The 14,394-nt window shown below is 44.3% G+C and overlaps 1 protein-coding gene across 2 annotated transcripts in view; it reads left to right on the top strand.

The window, feature by feature from the left end:
* The window catches only part of LOC309415113 (ADP-ribosylation factor-like protein 15), a gene marked incomplete at its 5' end in the record, with an annotated part of 220,773 nt that extends 207,637 nt beyond the window's left edge, over positions 1–13,136 (top strand). For both annotated transcript variants that reach the window (XM_082012562.1, XM_082012561.1), the window contains one exon: positions 12,858–13,136. In XM_082012562.1, coding sequence (XP_081868688.1) covers positions 12,858–13,010 — 153 coding nt within the window. In that variant the 3' untranslated portion in view covers positions 13,011–13,136. The remainder of the gene's footprint in view (positions 1–12,857) is intronic.
* Positions 13,137–14,394: the final 1,258 nt, after the last annotated feature.

Here is a 14,394-nt window from a genome sequence, read left to right as displayed (position 1 = left end):
ATGCATAATGGTACCTTTGCTACCCTCTATCATAATGTTTCCTCTTTCATCACAATAACTTTTCAGTATTTTGAACACCCTTGGAAGGAAGGGTGTCCAAGGTGTCCCAAGGAAGACAGATGCCATAACTCCGAACGTCCCTCCACCCCTTCCTTCTTCTTCATCCCAGCTTTATATACTGAGCATGACGTCATATGGTATGGAATATCTCTTTGGCCAGCCTGGGTCAGCTGTCCTGGCTGTGTCCCCTCCCAGCTTCCCGTGCACCCCCAGCCTTCTTGCTGGCAGGCCAGCATGGGAAGCTGGACTGTCCTTGACTACTTAGCAACAACTCAAAACATCAGCGCGTTATCAACATTTTCTCATCCCAAATCCAAAACATAGCCTCACACTAGCTTCTATGAAGAAAATTAACTCTATCCTGGCTGAAACCAGGACATTATCCACCCCTTATTCCATACCATTTACGTTATGCTCAGGTACCACACTATCCAATACAACCTCATTAACCACCATCCCCTTTCCCATCCTTTAATACAATACACAGATTATTGTCTCCTTAGTCCATAGACTTCCCTGTAAAATATCCGTGAAATGTCTGCAAATGTACATGAAATGTCCATTGAGATAATTTAGTCCATGACTTTGGGCTCCATTCCTTACGGTGGTCACTCAGGACAGGCGAGGTGGGGCGTTGCATGGAGTTACTGGGCACCAAAGCCAGCTTAGGTCAGGTCACTGCTGCACTGGCACTGCTTCTTGTAAGGCTTGTCCTCCATTCGTTCAGGTGGTTCCTGCTATAGTAGTTCCTATAACATGCAGCTCAAATCATGGGTTACAACAGTTTAAAGGTATTTCCATTACAATCTCCACCCCTGGGCCCTTTGGACTGGACCATAGGGTTTAACATTGCGATGAACTCCTCCCCTTGCCCCTGCTCCAGCTTGGACTTATCCACAGACTGCAGTCCTTTCCATGAGCCACAGTCTCTCCAGGGTTATATCTGCTGCATCAGAGATTTATCCACAGTTGCAGTCACTTTGAGGTGCACCTGCTTCAAAATGGCCTCCTCCTCCATGGGCCACAATACCTCCAGAGATAAATCTGCTCCAACGTGGCCTTACCCATAGTTCCAGTCCCTCCAGGAATGTACCTGCACTGTCGAGGGCTTCTCCATGGCCACACACTTTGAGGTGCTCCAGCATGACCTCATGCACAACCACTAATGCTTCAAGGTGTACCTGCTGCAACATGGATTTATCCACAGCCACAGACGCTTCGAGATGTACCTTCTCCAGCATGGACTTATCCTTGGGCCAGAACCCCTTCAGAGGTATACCTGCCACGGCACAGACATAACCATGGCCACAGATGCTTCAGGATATACCTGCTCTGGCATGGGCTTATGCACGGCCGCAGACGCTTCGGGGTGTCCTGCTCCCACATGGACTCATCCACAGATCACAGTCCCTTCGACTCAAGTTCACAGTGGAGTTCCAGCCTGTCCAGTACAGCAGCACAGAAACAGCAGCAATGCCCTGGCCATCTGCCAGCCCAGGTGCATCGCCACTGCTCTTATCAAAATCTTCCCAGGCACAGCAGAGCCAGACGATCAGCAGTACAGCAATACAGCAAGCAGCGAAAGCAAAAAGCAGCCAATAATGAGCACTAGACTAATATACGTAAGGAAAGCAAACCCATGGCAAGCACAGGGGCCTGGAAATTAAGAGCTAAACAGCAATAACAGCTATAAATTCTATCTATCTATCTAGCACATTCCAATCAAACCTGTCATTATCTCAAACCCTGTGCCCCACGTTGGGCGCCAAAAAGGACTGTCGTGGTTTAGTCCCAGCCGGCAACTAAGCACCGCGCAGCTGCTCGCTCACTCCCCCACCGTGGGACAGGGGAGAGAATCAGAAGAGTAAAAGTGAGGAAATACATGGTTTGAGATAAAGACAGTTTAATAAGTAAATCAAAAGCCACACACGCAAGCAGAGCAAAACAAGGAATTCATTCACTACTTCCCCTTGGCAGGCAGGTGTTCAGCCATCTCCAGGGAAGCAGGGCTCCATCATGTGTAATGGTTTCTTGGGAAGACAGATGCCACAATTCCGAACGTCCCTCCACCCCCTCCTTCTTCTTCGTCCCAGCTTTATATACTGAGCATGTCGTTATATGGTATGGAATATCTCTTTGGTCAGCCTGGGTCAGCTGTCCCAGCTGTGTCCCCTCCCAGCTTCCCATGCACCCTCAGCGTTCTTGTTAGCAGGCTAGCATGAGAACCTGGACTGTCCTTTACTTAGCAACAGCTCAAAACATCAGCACGTTATCAACATTTTCTCATCCCAAATCCAAAACATAGCCTCACGCTAGCTTCTATGAAGAAAATTAACTCTATCCTGGCTGAAACCAGGACAGGTACTTAAAATGCTTCTGCTGGTACTTCTGGGGAACACTGGTTCGGTTTTGTCTAAGGTTAGCAAGCAATTTAAGAATATTACCCCAAGGCTGGATAGTTATGAATGGCAGGGTGTGTGAAACAGCATGGGCAAATGCCTAGGACAGTGGGCACCTCCAGTGTTTTGGAACTTTACTCCCGAACAAGTGCAAAATCCTGATAAACTAGCAGAATATTTGGAAGAAGTATGCTGTCAGCCTGGCAGTTCCAAGGAGACACAAATCATTGCAATGTGCTGGGGCCTGGCTCATGCCTACCAAGCTCTATTTAACAATATTCAAAGGGGAGAGAGGGTCTCTGGATCTGACGACAATGTGACGGGCACTACGACTACAACAACCCCTGCAACGGGCACTGCCACTACTCCAACCCCTGCAACGGGCACTGTAGCTACTCAGATTGTTGCAGCTGAACCAGAGAACCAGCCCGTCCTGGTATCAGTCACCCCTGTACAAAAGAATAAATCTTGGAAGTGGAAGTCAGCTAGTTTAGTAAGGGACGAGGAAGATTCTTCTAAGAAGGAGCCAGAGGAAGAGAGTAAGGAGGCAGGGTGCTCTGAAGCAGGGCCATCACGAGGACTGAAGGGGGAAGAGAGCGAGTCATTGCTTGAAGAGGAGGAAGAGGAAGAACTCATAAAAGAGATGGCAACTACCCGATCTCTATCCCCGAGTGAATTGCGAGATATGCGAAAGGATTTCAGCCGTCGTCCAGGTGAGCACATTGTCACCTGGCTGCTCCGATGCTGGGATAATGGGGCCAGTAGCCTGGAATTAGAGGGTAGGGAAGCCAAGCAGCTGGGATCCCTTTCTAGGGAAGGGGGCATTGACAAAGCAATTGGAAAAGGTGCACGAGTCCTCAGCCTCTGGAGACGTCTCCTGTCGGGTGTGAAGGAAAAGTATCCCTTCAAGGAAGATGTTCTATGTCACCCAGGCAAGTGGACCACCATGGAGAAAGGTATCCGGTACCTGAGGGAGCTAGCTGTGCTGGAAGTGATTTATGGTGACTTGGACAATGGACAATCATCCAAAGATCCAGATGAAGTCAATTGCACGCAACCTATGTGGCGGAAGTTTGTACGGAGTGCACCATCATCATATGCCAACTCATTAGCAGTAATGGCCTAGAAAGACGGAGAGAGACCAACGGTGGATGAATTGGCTGGCCAACTCCGGCAATACGAAGAAAGTCTCTCTTCCTCCCTACGGGCCTGCGTCTCTGCTGTAGAGAAACTGTCCCGGGAGTTCCAGCAACTGAAAGAGGATATGCCCTACCTATATGGACCAGTATCTCAGCTATTAGGAGTAAATGTTCTTCTGCTCAGGGGAGAGGATATAGAGGATACACACCGCGAGCCACCCTGTGGTTTCAACTGCGTGAGTACGGAGAGGACATGAGGAGGTGAGATGGAAAACCTACCTTGACCCTAGAGGCACGAGTACGTGAGCTGCAAGAAAAAACAATTACAAAGGGGGGTTCAGGTTCCTCCAGAAAAATCGTTGCTCCACTTTCCAGTGGGCAGTTTCCCAGAAAGAATAGAAGAGCTGATCTCACCTCTGATCCTCTTGAAGGGACTTCTGATTCCTATGTACAAGAAGTGGGTAATGAGTACTATGACCAGGACTAGAGGGGCCCTGCCTCCAGCCAGGCGGAGAGGGACAACCGAGTTTATTGGACTGTGTGGATTAGATGGCCTGGCACATCAGACCCACAGGAATATAAGGCTTTAGTGGACACTGGTGCACAGGGTACCCTAATGCCATCAAGCCATATAGGGGCAGAACCCATCTGTATTTCCGGAGTGACAGGGGGATCCCAACAGCTGACTGTGCTGGAGGCCGAAGTGAGCCTAACTGGGAATGAGTGGCAGAAGCTCCCCATTGTGACTGGCCCAGAGGCTCCATGTATCCTGGGTATAGACTATCTGAGGAGAGGGTATTTCAAGGACCCAAAAGGGTACCGGTGGGCTTTTGGTATAGCTGCCTTGGAGATGGAAGAAATTAAACAGCTGTCCACCTTGCCTGGTCTCTCAGAGGACCCTTCTGTGGTGGGGTTGCTGAGTTTTGAAGAAAAACAGGTGCAGATCGCTACCACAACAGTGCACCGGTGGCAATATCGCACCAACAGAGACTCCCTGATCCCCATCCATGAGCTGATTCGTCGGTTGGAGAGCCAAGGAGCGATCAGCAAGACTCGCTCACCCTTTAACAGCCCCATATGGCCAGTGCGAAAGTCTAATGGAGAGTGGAGACTGACAGTAGACTATCGTGGCCTGAATGAAGTCACACCGCCACTGAGTGCTGCCGTGCCGGACATGCTAGAACTTCAATATGAACTGGAGTCAAAGGCATCCAAGTGGTACGCCACCATTGATATTGCTAACGCGTTTTTCTCAGTCCCTTTGGTGGCAGAGTGCAGGCCACAGTTTGCTTTCACTTGGAGGGGTGTCCAATACACCTGGAATCGACTGCCCCAGGGGTGGAAACAGCCCTACCATTTGCCATGGGCTGATCCAGACTGCACTGGAACAGGGTGAAGCTCCAGAGCACCTGCAATACATTGACGACATCATCATATGGGGCAACACAGCAGAAGAAGTTTTCGAGAAAGGGAAGAAAATAATTCAAATCCTTCTGAAAGCTGGTTTTGCTATAAAACAAAGTAAGGTCAAAGGACCTGCACAGGAGATTCAGTTTTTAGGAATAAAATGGCAAGATGGACGTCGTCAGATCCCGATGGATGTGATCAACAAAATAACAGCTATGTCTCCACCAACTAGCAAAAAGGAAACACAAGCATTTTTGGGCGTTGTGAGTTTCTGGAGAATACATATTCCAAATTACAGTCTGATTGTAAGCCCTCTTTATCAAGTGACCCGGAAGAAGAGCGATTTTAAATGGGGCCCTGAGCAACGACAAGCCTTCGAACAAATCAAACTGGAGATAGTTCATGCCGTAGCCCTCGGGCCAGTCCGGGCAGGACAAGATGTTAAAAATGTGCTCTACACGGCAGCCAGGGAGAATGGCCCTACCTGGAGTCTCTGGCAGAAGGCACCAGGAGAGACTCGAGGTCAACTCCTAGGGTTTTGGAGTCGAGGATATAGGGGATCTGAGTCCCGCTATACTCCAACTGAAAAGGAGATATTGGCAGCATATGAAGGCGTTCGAGCTGCCTCAGAAGTGGTTGGTACTGAAGCACAGCTTCTCCTGGCACCCCGACTGCCGGTGCTGGGCTGGATGTTCAAAGGGAGGGTCCCCTCTACACATCATGCGAATGATGCTACGTGGAGAAAGTGGGTCGCCCTTATCACACAGCGGGCTCGAATAGGAAACCAATCTCCCAGGAATCTTGGAAGTGATCATGGACTGCCTAGAAGGCAAAGGTTTTGGAATATCACCAGAAGAGGAGGTGGCGCGCACTGAAGAGGCTCCACCATATAATGAACTGCCAGAGAACGAAGGGCAATATGCTCTGTTTACTGATGGGTCCTGTCGTATTGTAGGCAAACATCGAAGGTGGAAAGCTGCTGTATGGAGCCCTATACGATGAGTCGCAGAAACTGCTGAAGGACAAGGTGAATCAAGTCAGTTTGCGGAGGTGAAAGCCATCCAGCTGGCTTTAGATATTGCTGAACGAGACAAATGGCCAATACTCTATACTGACTCATGGATGGTGGCAAATGCTCTGTGGGGGTGGCTACAGCAATGGACGCAGAGCAACTGGCGACGCAGAGGCAAGCCCATCTGGGCTGCTGAATTGTGGCAAGATATTGCTGCCCGTCTAGAGAATCTAGTCAGAAAAGTATGCCATGTAGATGCTCACGTATCCAAGAGTCAGGCCACTGAAGAACATCAAAACAACCTCATAGACACCTGGGCCAAAGAGCACGGCATTGAGTGGGTGTATCACATCCCCTATCATGCACCAGCTTCCAGTAAAATTGAACGATACAACAGCCTGTTAAAGACTACATTGAGAGCAATGGGTGACGGGACATTCAAACATTGGGATAAACATTTTGCAAAAGCCACCAGGTTAGTCAACACTAGAGGATCTACTAATAGAGCTGGCCCTGCCCAATCAAAACTCTTACGTACTGTAGAAGGGGATAAAGTCCCTGTGGTGCATGTGAGAGATATGCTGGGGAAGACAGTCTGGGTTACTCCTGCCTCAGGCAAAGGCAAACCCGTTCGTGGGATTGCCTTTGCCCAGGGACCTGGGTGCACTTGGTGGGTAGCGCGGAAGGATGGGGAAGTCCGATGTGTACCTCAAGGAGACTTGATTTTGGGTGAAAATAGTCAATGATTTGAATTGTATTATGTTAATTGTTACGCAATACAGTATGACATTGCTACTATGGTTGCTATCTACCCTATCAATGGTATTACAGTAAGAATCACCCAGACTGATGAAGAATGAGCTTCACTGAAACCAAGCAACGTGCAGCAGTGATGGAACCAGAACTGGCTTCAGCAGCTTGCGCCCAACAATTCCCTCAAGATTGACATCTTCGACCTGCAGACCATGGACATGGACCGTGCCAGATGACAATCCAACACCACATACCATCTCCCCTGCCCTGAGAGACTGCTATGATGAATGAAGCCCAGAGTCACGGACTGAATGAACTCCACAGACACTTCCACGTGCACTGTGGTCAAACAAGCCAAGCATTTAAAGCCCCTGAAGGACTGTCGTGGTTCAGCCCCAGCTGGCAACTAAGCACCACGCAGCTGCTCACTCACTCCCCCTCCTGCAGTGGGACGGGGGAGAGAATTAGGAAAAAAAACCCTCGTGGGTTGAGATAAACACGGTTTAATAGGACAGAAAGAAAGAAGGAAACAACAATGATAATACCAACAATGGAATGTACAAGAACAAGTGATGCCCAATACAGCAATTGCTCACCACCCAGTGATCGACAGCCCGTCCCCGAGCAGCGATTTCCGCCTCCCGGCCAACTCCAGTTTATGTACTGGGCATGACGTTGTATGGTAGGGAATATCTCTTTGGCCAGTCTGGGTCAGCTGTCCCGGCTGTGTCCCCTCCCAGCTTCCCGTGCACCCCCAGCCTGCTCGCTGGCAGGCCAGCACAAGAAGCTGGACTGTCCTTGACTGCTCAGCAGCAACCCAAAACATCAGCACATTATCAACAGTTTCTCATCCCAAATCCAAAACATAGCCTCACACCAGCTTCTGTGAAGAAAACCAGCTCTATCCTGGCTGAAACCAGGACAGTATCCACCCCTTATTCCATACCGTTTACGTTATGCCCAGGTCCTATACTTTTCAATACATTCCAGTTATTCATTATTACTCTTCCTGTCTTTTAATATATACACACAGATACCATTCTCTTAGTTCATGGGCCATCACTTTAAAATGTCTGTGGAGTTCAGTCAGTCCATGACTCTGGGCTTCATCCATCATAGCAGTCTCTCAGGGCAGGGGAGATGGTATGTGGTGTTGGATTGTCATCTGGCACGGTCCATGTCCATGGTCTGCAGGTCAAAGATGTCGGTCTCGAGGGATTTGTTGGGTGCAAGCTGCTGAAGCCAGTTCTGGTTCCATCACTGCTGCACGTTGCTTGGTTTCAGTGAAGCTCATTCTTCATCAGTCTGGGTGATTCTTACTGTAATACCATTGATAGGGTAGATAGCAGCCATAGTAGCAATGTCATACTGTATTGCGTAACAATTAACATAATACAATTCAAATCATTGACTATTTTCACCCAAAATCAAGTCTCCTTGAGGTACACATCGGACTTCCCCATCCTTCCGCGTTACCCACCAAGTGCACCCAGGTCCCTGGGCAAAGGCAATCCCACGAACGGGTTTGCCTTTGCCTGAGGCAGGAGTAACCCAGACTGTCTTCCCCAGCATATCTCTCACATGCACCACAGGGACTTTATCCCCTTCTACAGTACGTAAGAGTTTTGATTGGGCAGGGCCGGCTCTATTAGTAGATCCCCTAGTGTTGACTAACCAGGTGGCTTTTGCAAAATGCTTATCCCAATGTTTGAATGTCCCGTCACCCATTGCTCTCAATGTAGTCTTTAACAGTCCGTTGTATCGTTCAATTTTTCCGGAAGCTGGTGCATGATAGGGGATGTGATACACCCACTCAATGCCATGCTCTTTGGCCCAGGTGTCTATGAGGTTGTTTCGGAAATGAGTCCCATTGTCTGACTCAATTCTTTCGGGGGTGCCATGTCACCATAAGACTTGCTTTTCAAGGCCCAGGATAGTGTTCCGGGCAGTGGCATGGGGCATAGGGTATGTTTCCAGCCATCCGGTGGTTGCTTCCACAATTGTGAGCACATTGCCCTGGTTTCAGTCAGGATAGAGCTGGTTTTCTTCACAGAAGCTAGTGTGAGGATATCTTTTGGATTTTGGATGAGAAAATGTTGATAACACGCTGATGTTTTGAGTTGTTGCTAAGTAGTCAAGGACAGTCCAGCTTCTCTTGCTGGGAGGGTACACAGCCAGGAAAGCTGACCCAGGCTGGCCAAAGAGATATTCCCTACCATACGACGTCATGCCCAGTACATAAACTGGAGTTAGCTGGGGGTCGGGAATCGCTGCTCGGGGACGGGCTATCGATCACCGGGTGGTGAGCAATTGCTGTATTGGGCATCACTTGTTCTTGTACATTCCTTTGTCGGTATTATTATTGTTGTTATCGTTGTTGTTTCCTTCTCTCTTTCTGTCCTATTAAACTGTTTTTATCTTAACACACGAGTTTTTTCCCAATTCTCTCCCCCGTCCCACTGGGGGAGAGGGGAGTGAGCGAGCCGCTGCATGGTCCTTAGTTGCTGGCTGGGGCTTAACCATGACACTCTTACATGTAAAAAAGGGTTCCTTTTTAAGTCTGAAAAAACTTACTTGTTTTTAGAACTGAATGACATCTTCTGAGTTAAAGGGGCGAGAAGTTATAGTAAATTGGAAAATATTTGTGTCTGCATACTTCTTTGTGGAACTTTCAAAGTAGTAGAGGCTGCTTGCAAAGCTCTGGGGTTTAGTAAACTCCATTGTAGTTTGAAGTTTAATGAGGTAATATAGCAACATACCACAAAGTGTCCCCCGGGTTGTGGAAGATCACTTCTGTGCTACTTCTGGTTTAGTTATTTATTATTTGTAAGCTGATTAATGTTATTCTTCTATATTTGGATTAGAGACAAGTGATCTAGCAAATCATTTTTCTCTGTAGGTATGAACAAAATAGCTGTTACTTATATGAATACAAGCAGTTGTGCTTTCATACCACTATCAAAACTTCCCATTTCAAAAGCCACTGCTTAACGATCACTAATTTCAGCATTCATTTAAGGCCTATTAATGCAGATACTCTGAACTGTTCCTTAGGTGTGGAAAATGACAGCACATTGCTGATTTTGTTACATTTTGATTACACACTGAGAAATAGTAAATAATAAATTTTAATCAACGTTGGACATTGAAATAAACAATTTCTCTGCAAAATTTGTTTTACTAAATCAGTTGGTGCTGTTTTACTGCTGGAATAGAAATTTAGATATTTAATGCTTTAAAACCCAAGTACTCTCCTTACAATGTAATGACCTTTTCCTAATAATTTCTTCATATGGTATAGCCTTAATTCAAAAGGCTGTGTAAATAAGATTGCAGACAGACTTCAGTGAGCTCAAGGGGCTGATGGCAATAGTCTTCCAGTAGAGGGGATGTGGTGGACATCCTCTGGGTTGTGGGTCCAAAACATTTCAAATTGCTTAGCCATATTTGTCAGCCTAACACCAGCAGGCTGCTCCATCAGCTAGCTGCACTGGCACCTTGCTTTGTTATGCTTCTGTGCAGCTTTTACTTCCCTTATTTAGCAGTCAAAGAGGCTGTTACTGAAAGAGGCAAGGGAGCTTTCTTACCCTTCTTCTCCAATACTATGATCAGTGCCATTAATTCAATATATTAACTGTTATGGAAATTACTCATGCCAGTCACCATAACAGGGTGAAGCTTTCTCTAGCTTTCCGCTGAATCAGTAAACCGAAAAGAGATTCTTCTATAAAGTCCTTTTTATTAATAGCGCTACAGCTTGAGCTGGGTGCCTCTGAAGAGGGACCTCAAAGAAATAAATCCCTGGGCAATGATACCCTTAAAATCTAAATTCCCCACCCCTCATGTGACGGTTCAGACCAGTACTAATATTAGGGTCTGGGGTCTTCCTGTTCTTCATTGGGTCCTTTCACTGTCTCTAGGCAGGCCATTTCTTTTCTTATCTCTAAGGCTGCAGGTTCCATTAATGAATGTAGCTTCCTTATCTTCTGGCTCAAACCGGCTCTGGGGCCTTCTTTTACTTGACTAGGTAAAAGTTTAACATATTTAGTTGAAAGTTCACAGCTTGAGGCCTAAGGTTTCACCAAATTTAGCTACTAAGCAAGTTATGCTAAACAAGTTCTATAGAAGTAGTATACCAAATCGCACAACATAATGGGGGTAAATTCAATTTGGTGTCACTTCAGCTGCAGGAGATATTGCAGTATATCCCTTACAGAGATTAGTATTTAGGTTCTGTTCACATATAACCATGCTAACATACTAATATGGCACTGAGATAGCAATGCTAAAAAGTAACTATGCTAATATTAAAATACTGGTTGTTGAAGCCCCATTTATTTCAACTTGTGTGTTTTCTGAAATTTGTTTGAGGGGAAGTGAATGTCAAGTACCATGCTTCGTTTTCAAATGTTTCCAGGTTGTTATTTATACAATTCTGCTTTGTTGGAAATAGATTTTAAAAGATTACACCTGTATCTTAGCTGCAGGAAGCAGAAATTCCCATCTCAAAACCACCATTGTTTTCTGATATTTGTTACTAGAAGTTCTGCTCAAAATTCCCTTCTAAAAAATAAGAAATCCTTCCTGATGCATTGTCACAGTTGAATTATGTTTTATGTGAGTTGATACAACTACAGTCAGTTTCTTCTATTAGAATACATTATTAGATAAACAAAACTGTTGTATAGACACTATAAGAGCTGCATAGAGATGTTGCAGCTTGTTTGGGCTTTGGAAGCCTTTTTTTTTTTCCCTCTCCCTTGCACATGGAGCCTTGCACAGTGTGGCTCCAGTTGCCTGTCTAGGGCCTCTGCTGCCTACCACAATAGGAGTAACTGTTCCTGTTGTTTTGTGTATTTGTGGCTCAGTCTGTGATAAAAGAAAATTAAGAATATTTGGCAATAATTACAAGGAACAAGAATGTTCAAACTAAGTCAGCACTAAATATTTCTGTTGGTATGTTGACAACAGCAAGTATTGATGGATATCATTTTGGATGTAAAAACTAAAAAACTTGTCTGTTTTGACAAGTCAAACATGAGTAGACTTTTGGATCAAATACTATCGGATCAAATACTATCAAAGACTAAAATTTTTATGAAAATGGTAATCTGTGGACCAAAATAACCTGCAAACTGCTGTCTTCTTCTAAGAGGCATTGATAAGATCAAAAATATGTTTTTATATAGTACTTGCTATTTTGAAAAGTGATTGGAGTATACTACTAAATGAAAATCTTTTCTTTCTCAGTCTTTCTGTCGGTCTGTGTTTCTTCCTTGACAGTTGGTGCAATTAGCATCAGTGACGATTGGTCTTTCCCAGAAACTGCATCTTCCTCAGTTATTTTGTCAAAGGCTTATAATCACCTTAAAACTTGCAATTCTATATTGCATCATATTCTTATGCCTCCTTGCTGCATGGTTGCTGCAGAAATAAAAATGGAATTAGTTTAGTTAAAAGGCTTCCATCTTTATAGGCATTATTAGGTATTGTTAATAAGCAGCTGAAGTCTGCTGGAACATGCTAGATTTTGAACAAAGGCCATCATAGAAAACCATCATGTCTCACATATAATATTTATTACTATTCTAATCACATTAGTGTGCTAGTCTTCTATGTTTAATTTAAAAAAACAAAATTAATTTAAGAAACAAATTCTGCATCTTAAGTGTTTACCAATAAGTGTATGATGAAACATACAGCTTTAACATTAAAGTACAAACGTAACCTAAAATTTCTTAGTTACTTTTGCTGGTTTGGCTATGTTTTTGAACACTTAATTCATGTGCTTTGCTCTTTGCCTTAAGTTCATATAATTCTTCCCTAGACCTCCCATGCTGTTAAATGTATGGGTAGAATGGTAGCTTCCAAGCAGGTCACTCACCCCTAAAGAAAAAACTTTCAGGTCACATCATATAACCTGTATTATAAGAACAGCTGTGGGTAAGATTCTAAAAATTAGTATCTTGATCATTTACATTTTGATTTTTGATGCTTTGGGTGGTGCTTTTTTTTTTTAGATGAGAGAGAGACAGTGTGTTGTCATTATAATATTAATACATTGGTGTCTCTTTTTTTTCTTAATAGATCAAAAAATATTTTGAACTTGAGCCACTTGCACGTGGAAAGCGATGGATTCTTAAACCCTGCTCATTGGATGATATGGAGGCAGTAAAAGACAGCTTCTCCCTTCTTATAAACTTGTTAGAAGAGAGAGACTTTGAACCTTCAAGAATGTGAAACACAAGAGAGAAGAGTGGTTCTCCAGGCATCACTGTACTTTCTCATTCTGCTCACAGCTTAATTCTGGTGTGGTATTAAGACTGTGCAACTAATATGTTGTTCATACACAGTGCAGAATGTCCTTTTGTTAAAATAAATATTCTGTGAATCAGGTACACTACTATTTCCAGTAAAGTTGTGTACACTACTGAAATAGGGAGTTCCTCTTGGTTTACCACTAGTTCTGCATACTACATGTTGCTCTCTTGTGTTACCATCATCCTTGATAGGGAATTCTGCATGCACAAAAATAACATAGTCTGCAAAGGAGGAATTCTACCTGACACCTTGTTTTTTTAAAAATAACTAATGTCTTAAGGATTTGTGAGACTAATTTGTATTAGCTTGTTTACTGACCCCACAGTCTGGAAAGCACAGCCACTGGGAACCTTAATAGGATACCTTAAAGGCAAGGAGTTTCATGTTAATGCAAAGGTTAAGTCTGAAGTTTTACTAAATGAAAACACAGTTGACATGTTAGTTGATTCCTCTTCTAAAGTCACTGCATAACCTTGTCAAAGGCAGAACCATTATTTTGCTGGAATTTTCCTGAAAGGGAAATTAGCACACAGATGTGTGTAGGTAATAGTATTTGTGAAGAATAGGTGACATAAGCAGGTGGTCTAAGTAACAATATTTTTAGAAAATACACAAAAATTGGATAAAGTAATAATTTTCATTGAAAGTAGTATACCATAAGATAAGCAAAGCAAATATCTGTTAATTCAGCTGTGGAGGCTCTATTACTAGTTAGAAGTGTGACTGATATTAAATAAGGATTGCCTCCTGTATCAGTCACTCATAGAGTACTACTTGTTATTGTAACAGTGCCAAGGCATCTATACCATAATTAAGGGCCTTCCAGTGTTTGTACTATAAGCTTCTCTTTTCAAGGGTTTATAACTTGTTCTTTCAAACTTCCTCTGGGCTAAATGTTACAAAGACAAGAATGTATTCATTGGAAACAACATCTGTAATACATTTAGAAAAATCACATTTGGTTCCAGTAACACAGTGCACATTTCCTCTTTCCAAGTTTTATGCATTGTAGGTTTGCAGTTTTTTGGTTGCCTTTTGTTGATTTTTTAAACCTTATAAACCAATTTTGTCCATTAAAGAAACATGCCAGGTCACTTAGTTCACCATTAAGTCAGTCACAACAGGGTATGTGCAGATCAGTCACTGGACTGGTGCACACCTTGAATGTTGTGACTTGTGCATTCAGCTACCCTTGTGCATGAGTGTCTCCAAACACAAACTGCAGTGGTGTCAGTGGTTCCTCATAGATTCTGTTTGTATTTTGAAACTTGTGACTCCTTTTTCAGAGCTTTAAGCAAGATAT

The sequence above is a fragment of the Phaethon aethereus genome (assembly GCF_964289735.1).
Source record: "Phaethon aethereus genome assembly, chromosome: W".
Classification (NCBI taxonomy): Eukaryota; Metazoa; Chordata; class Aves; order Phaethontiformes; family Phaethontidae; genus Phaethon; species Phaethon aethereus.
This window is presented reverse-complemented; position numbering and strand designations above follow the sequence as displayed.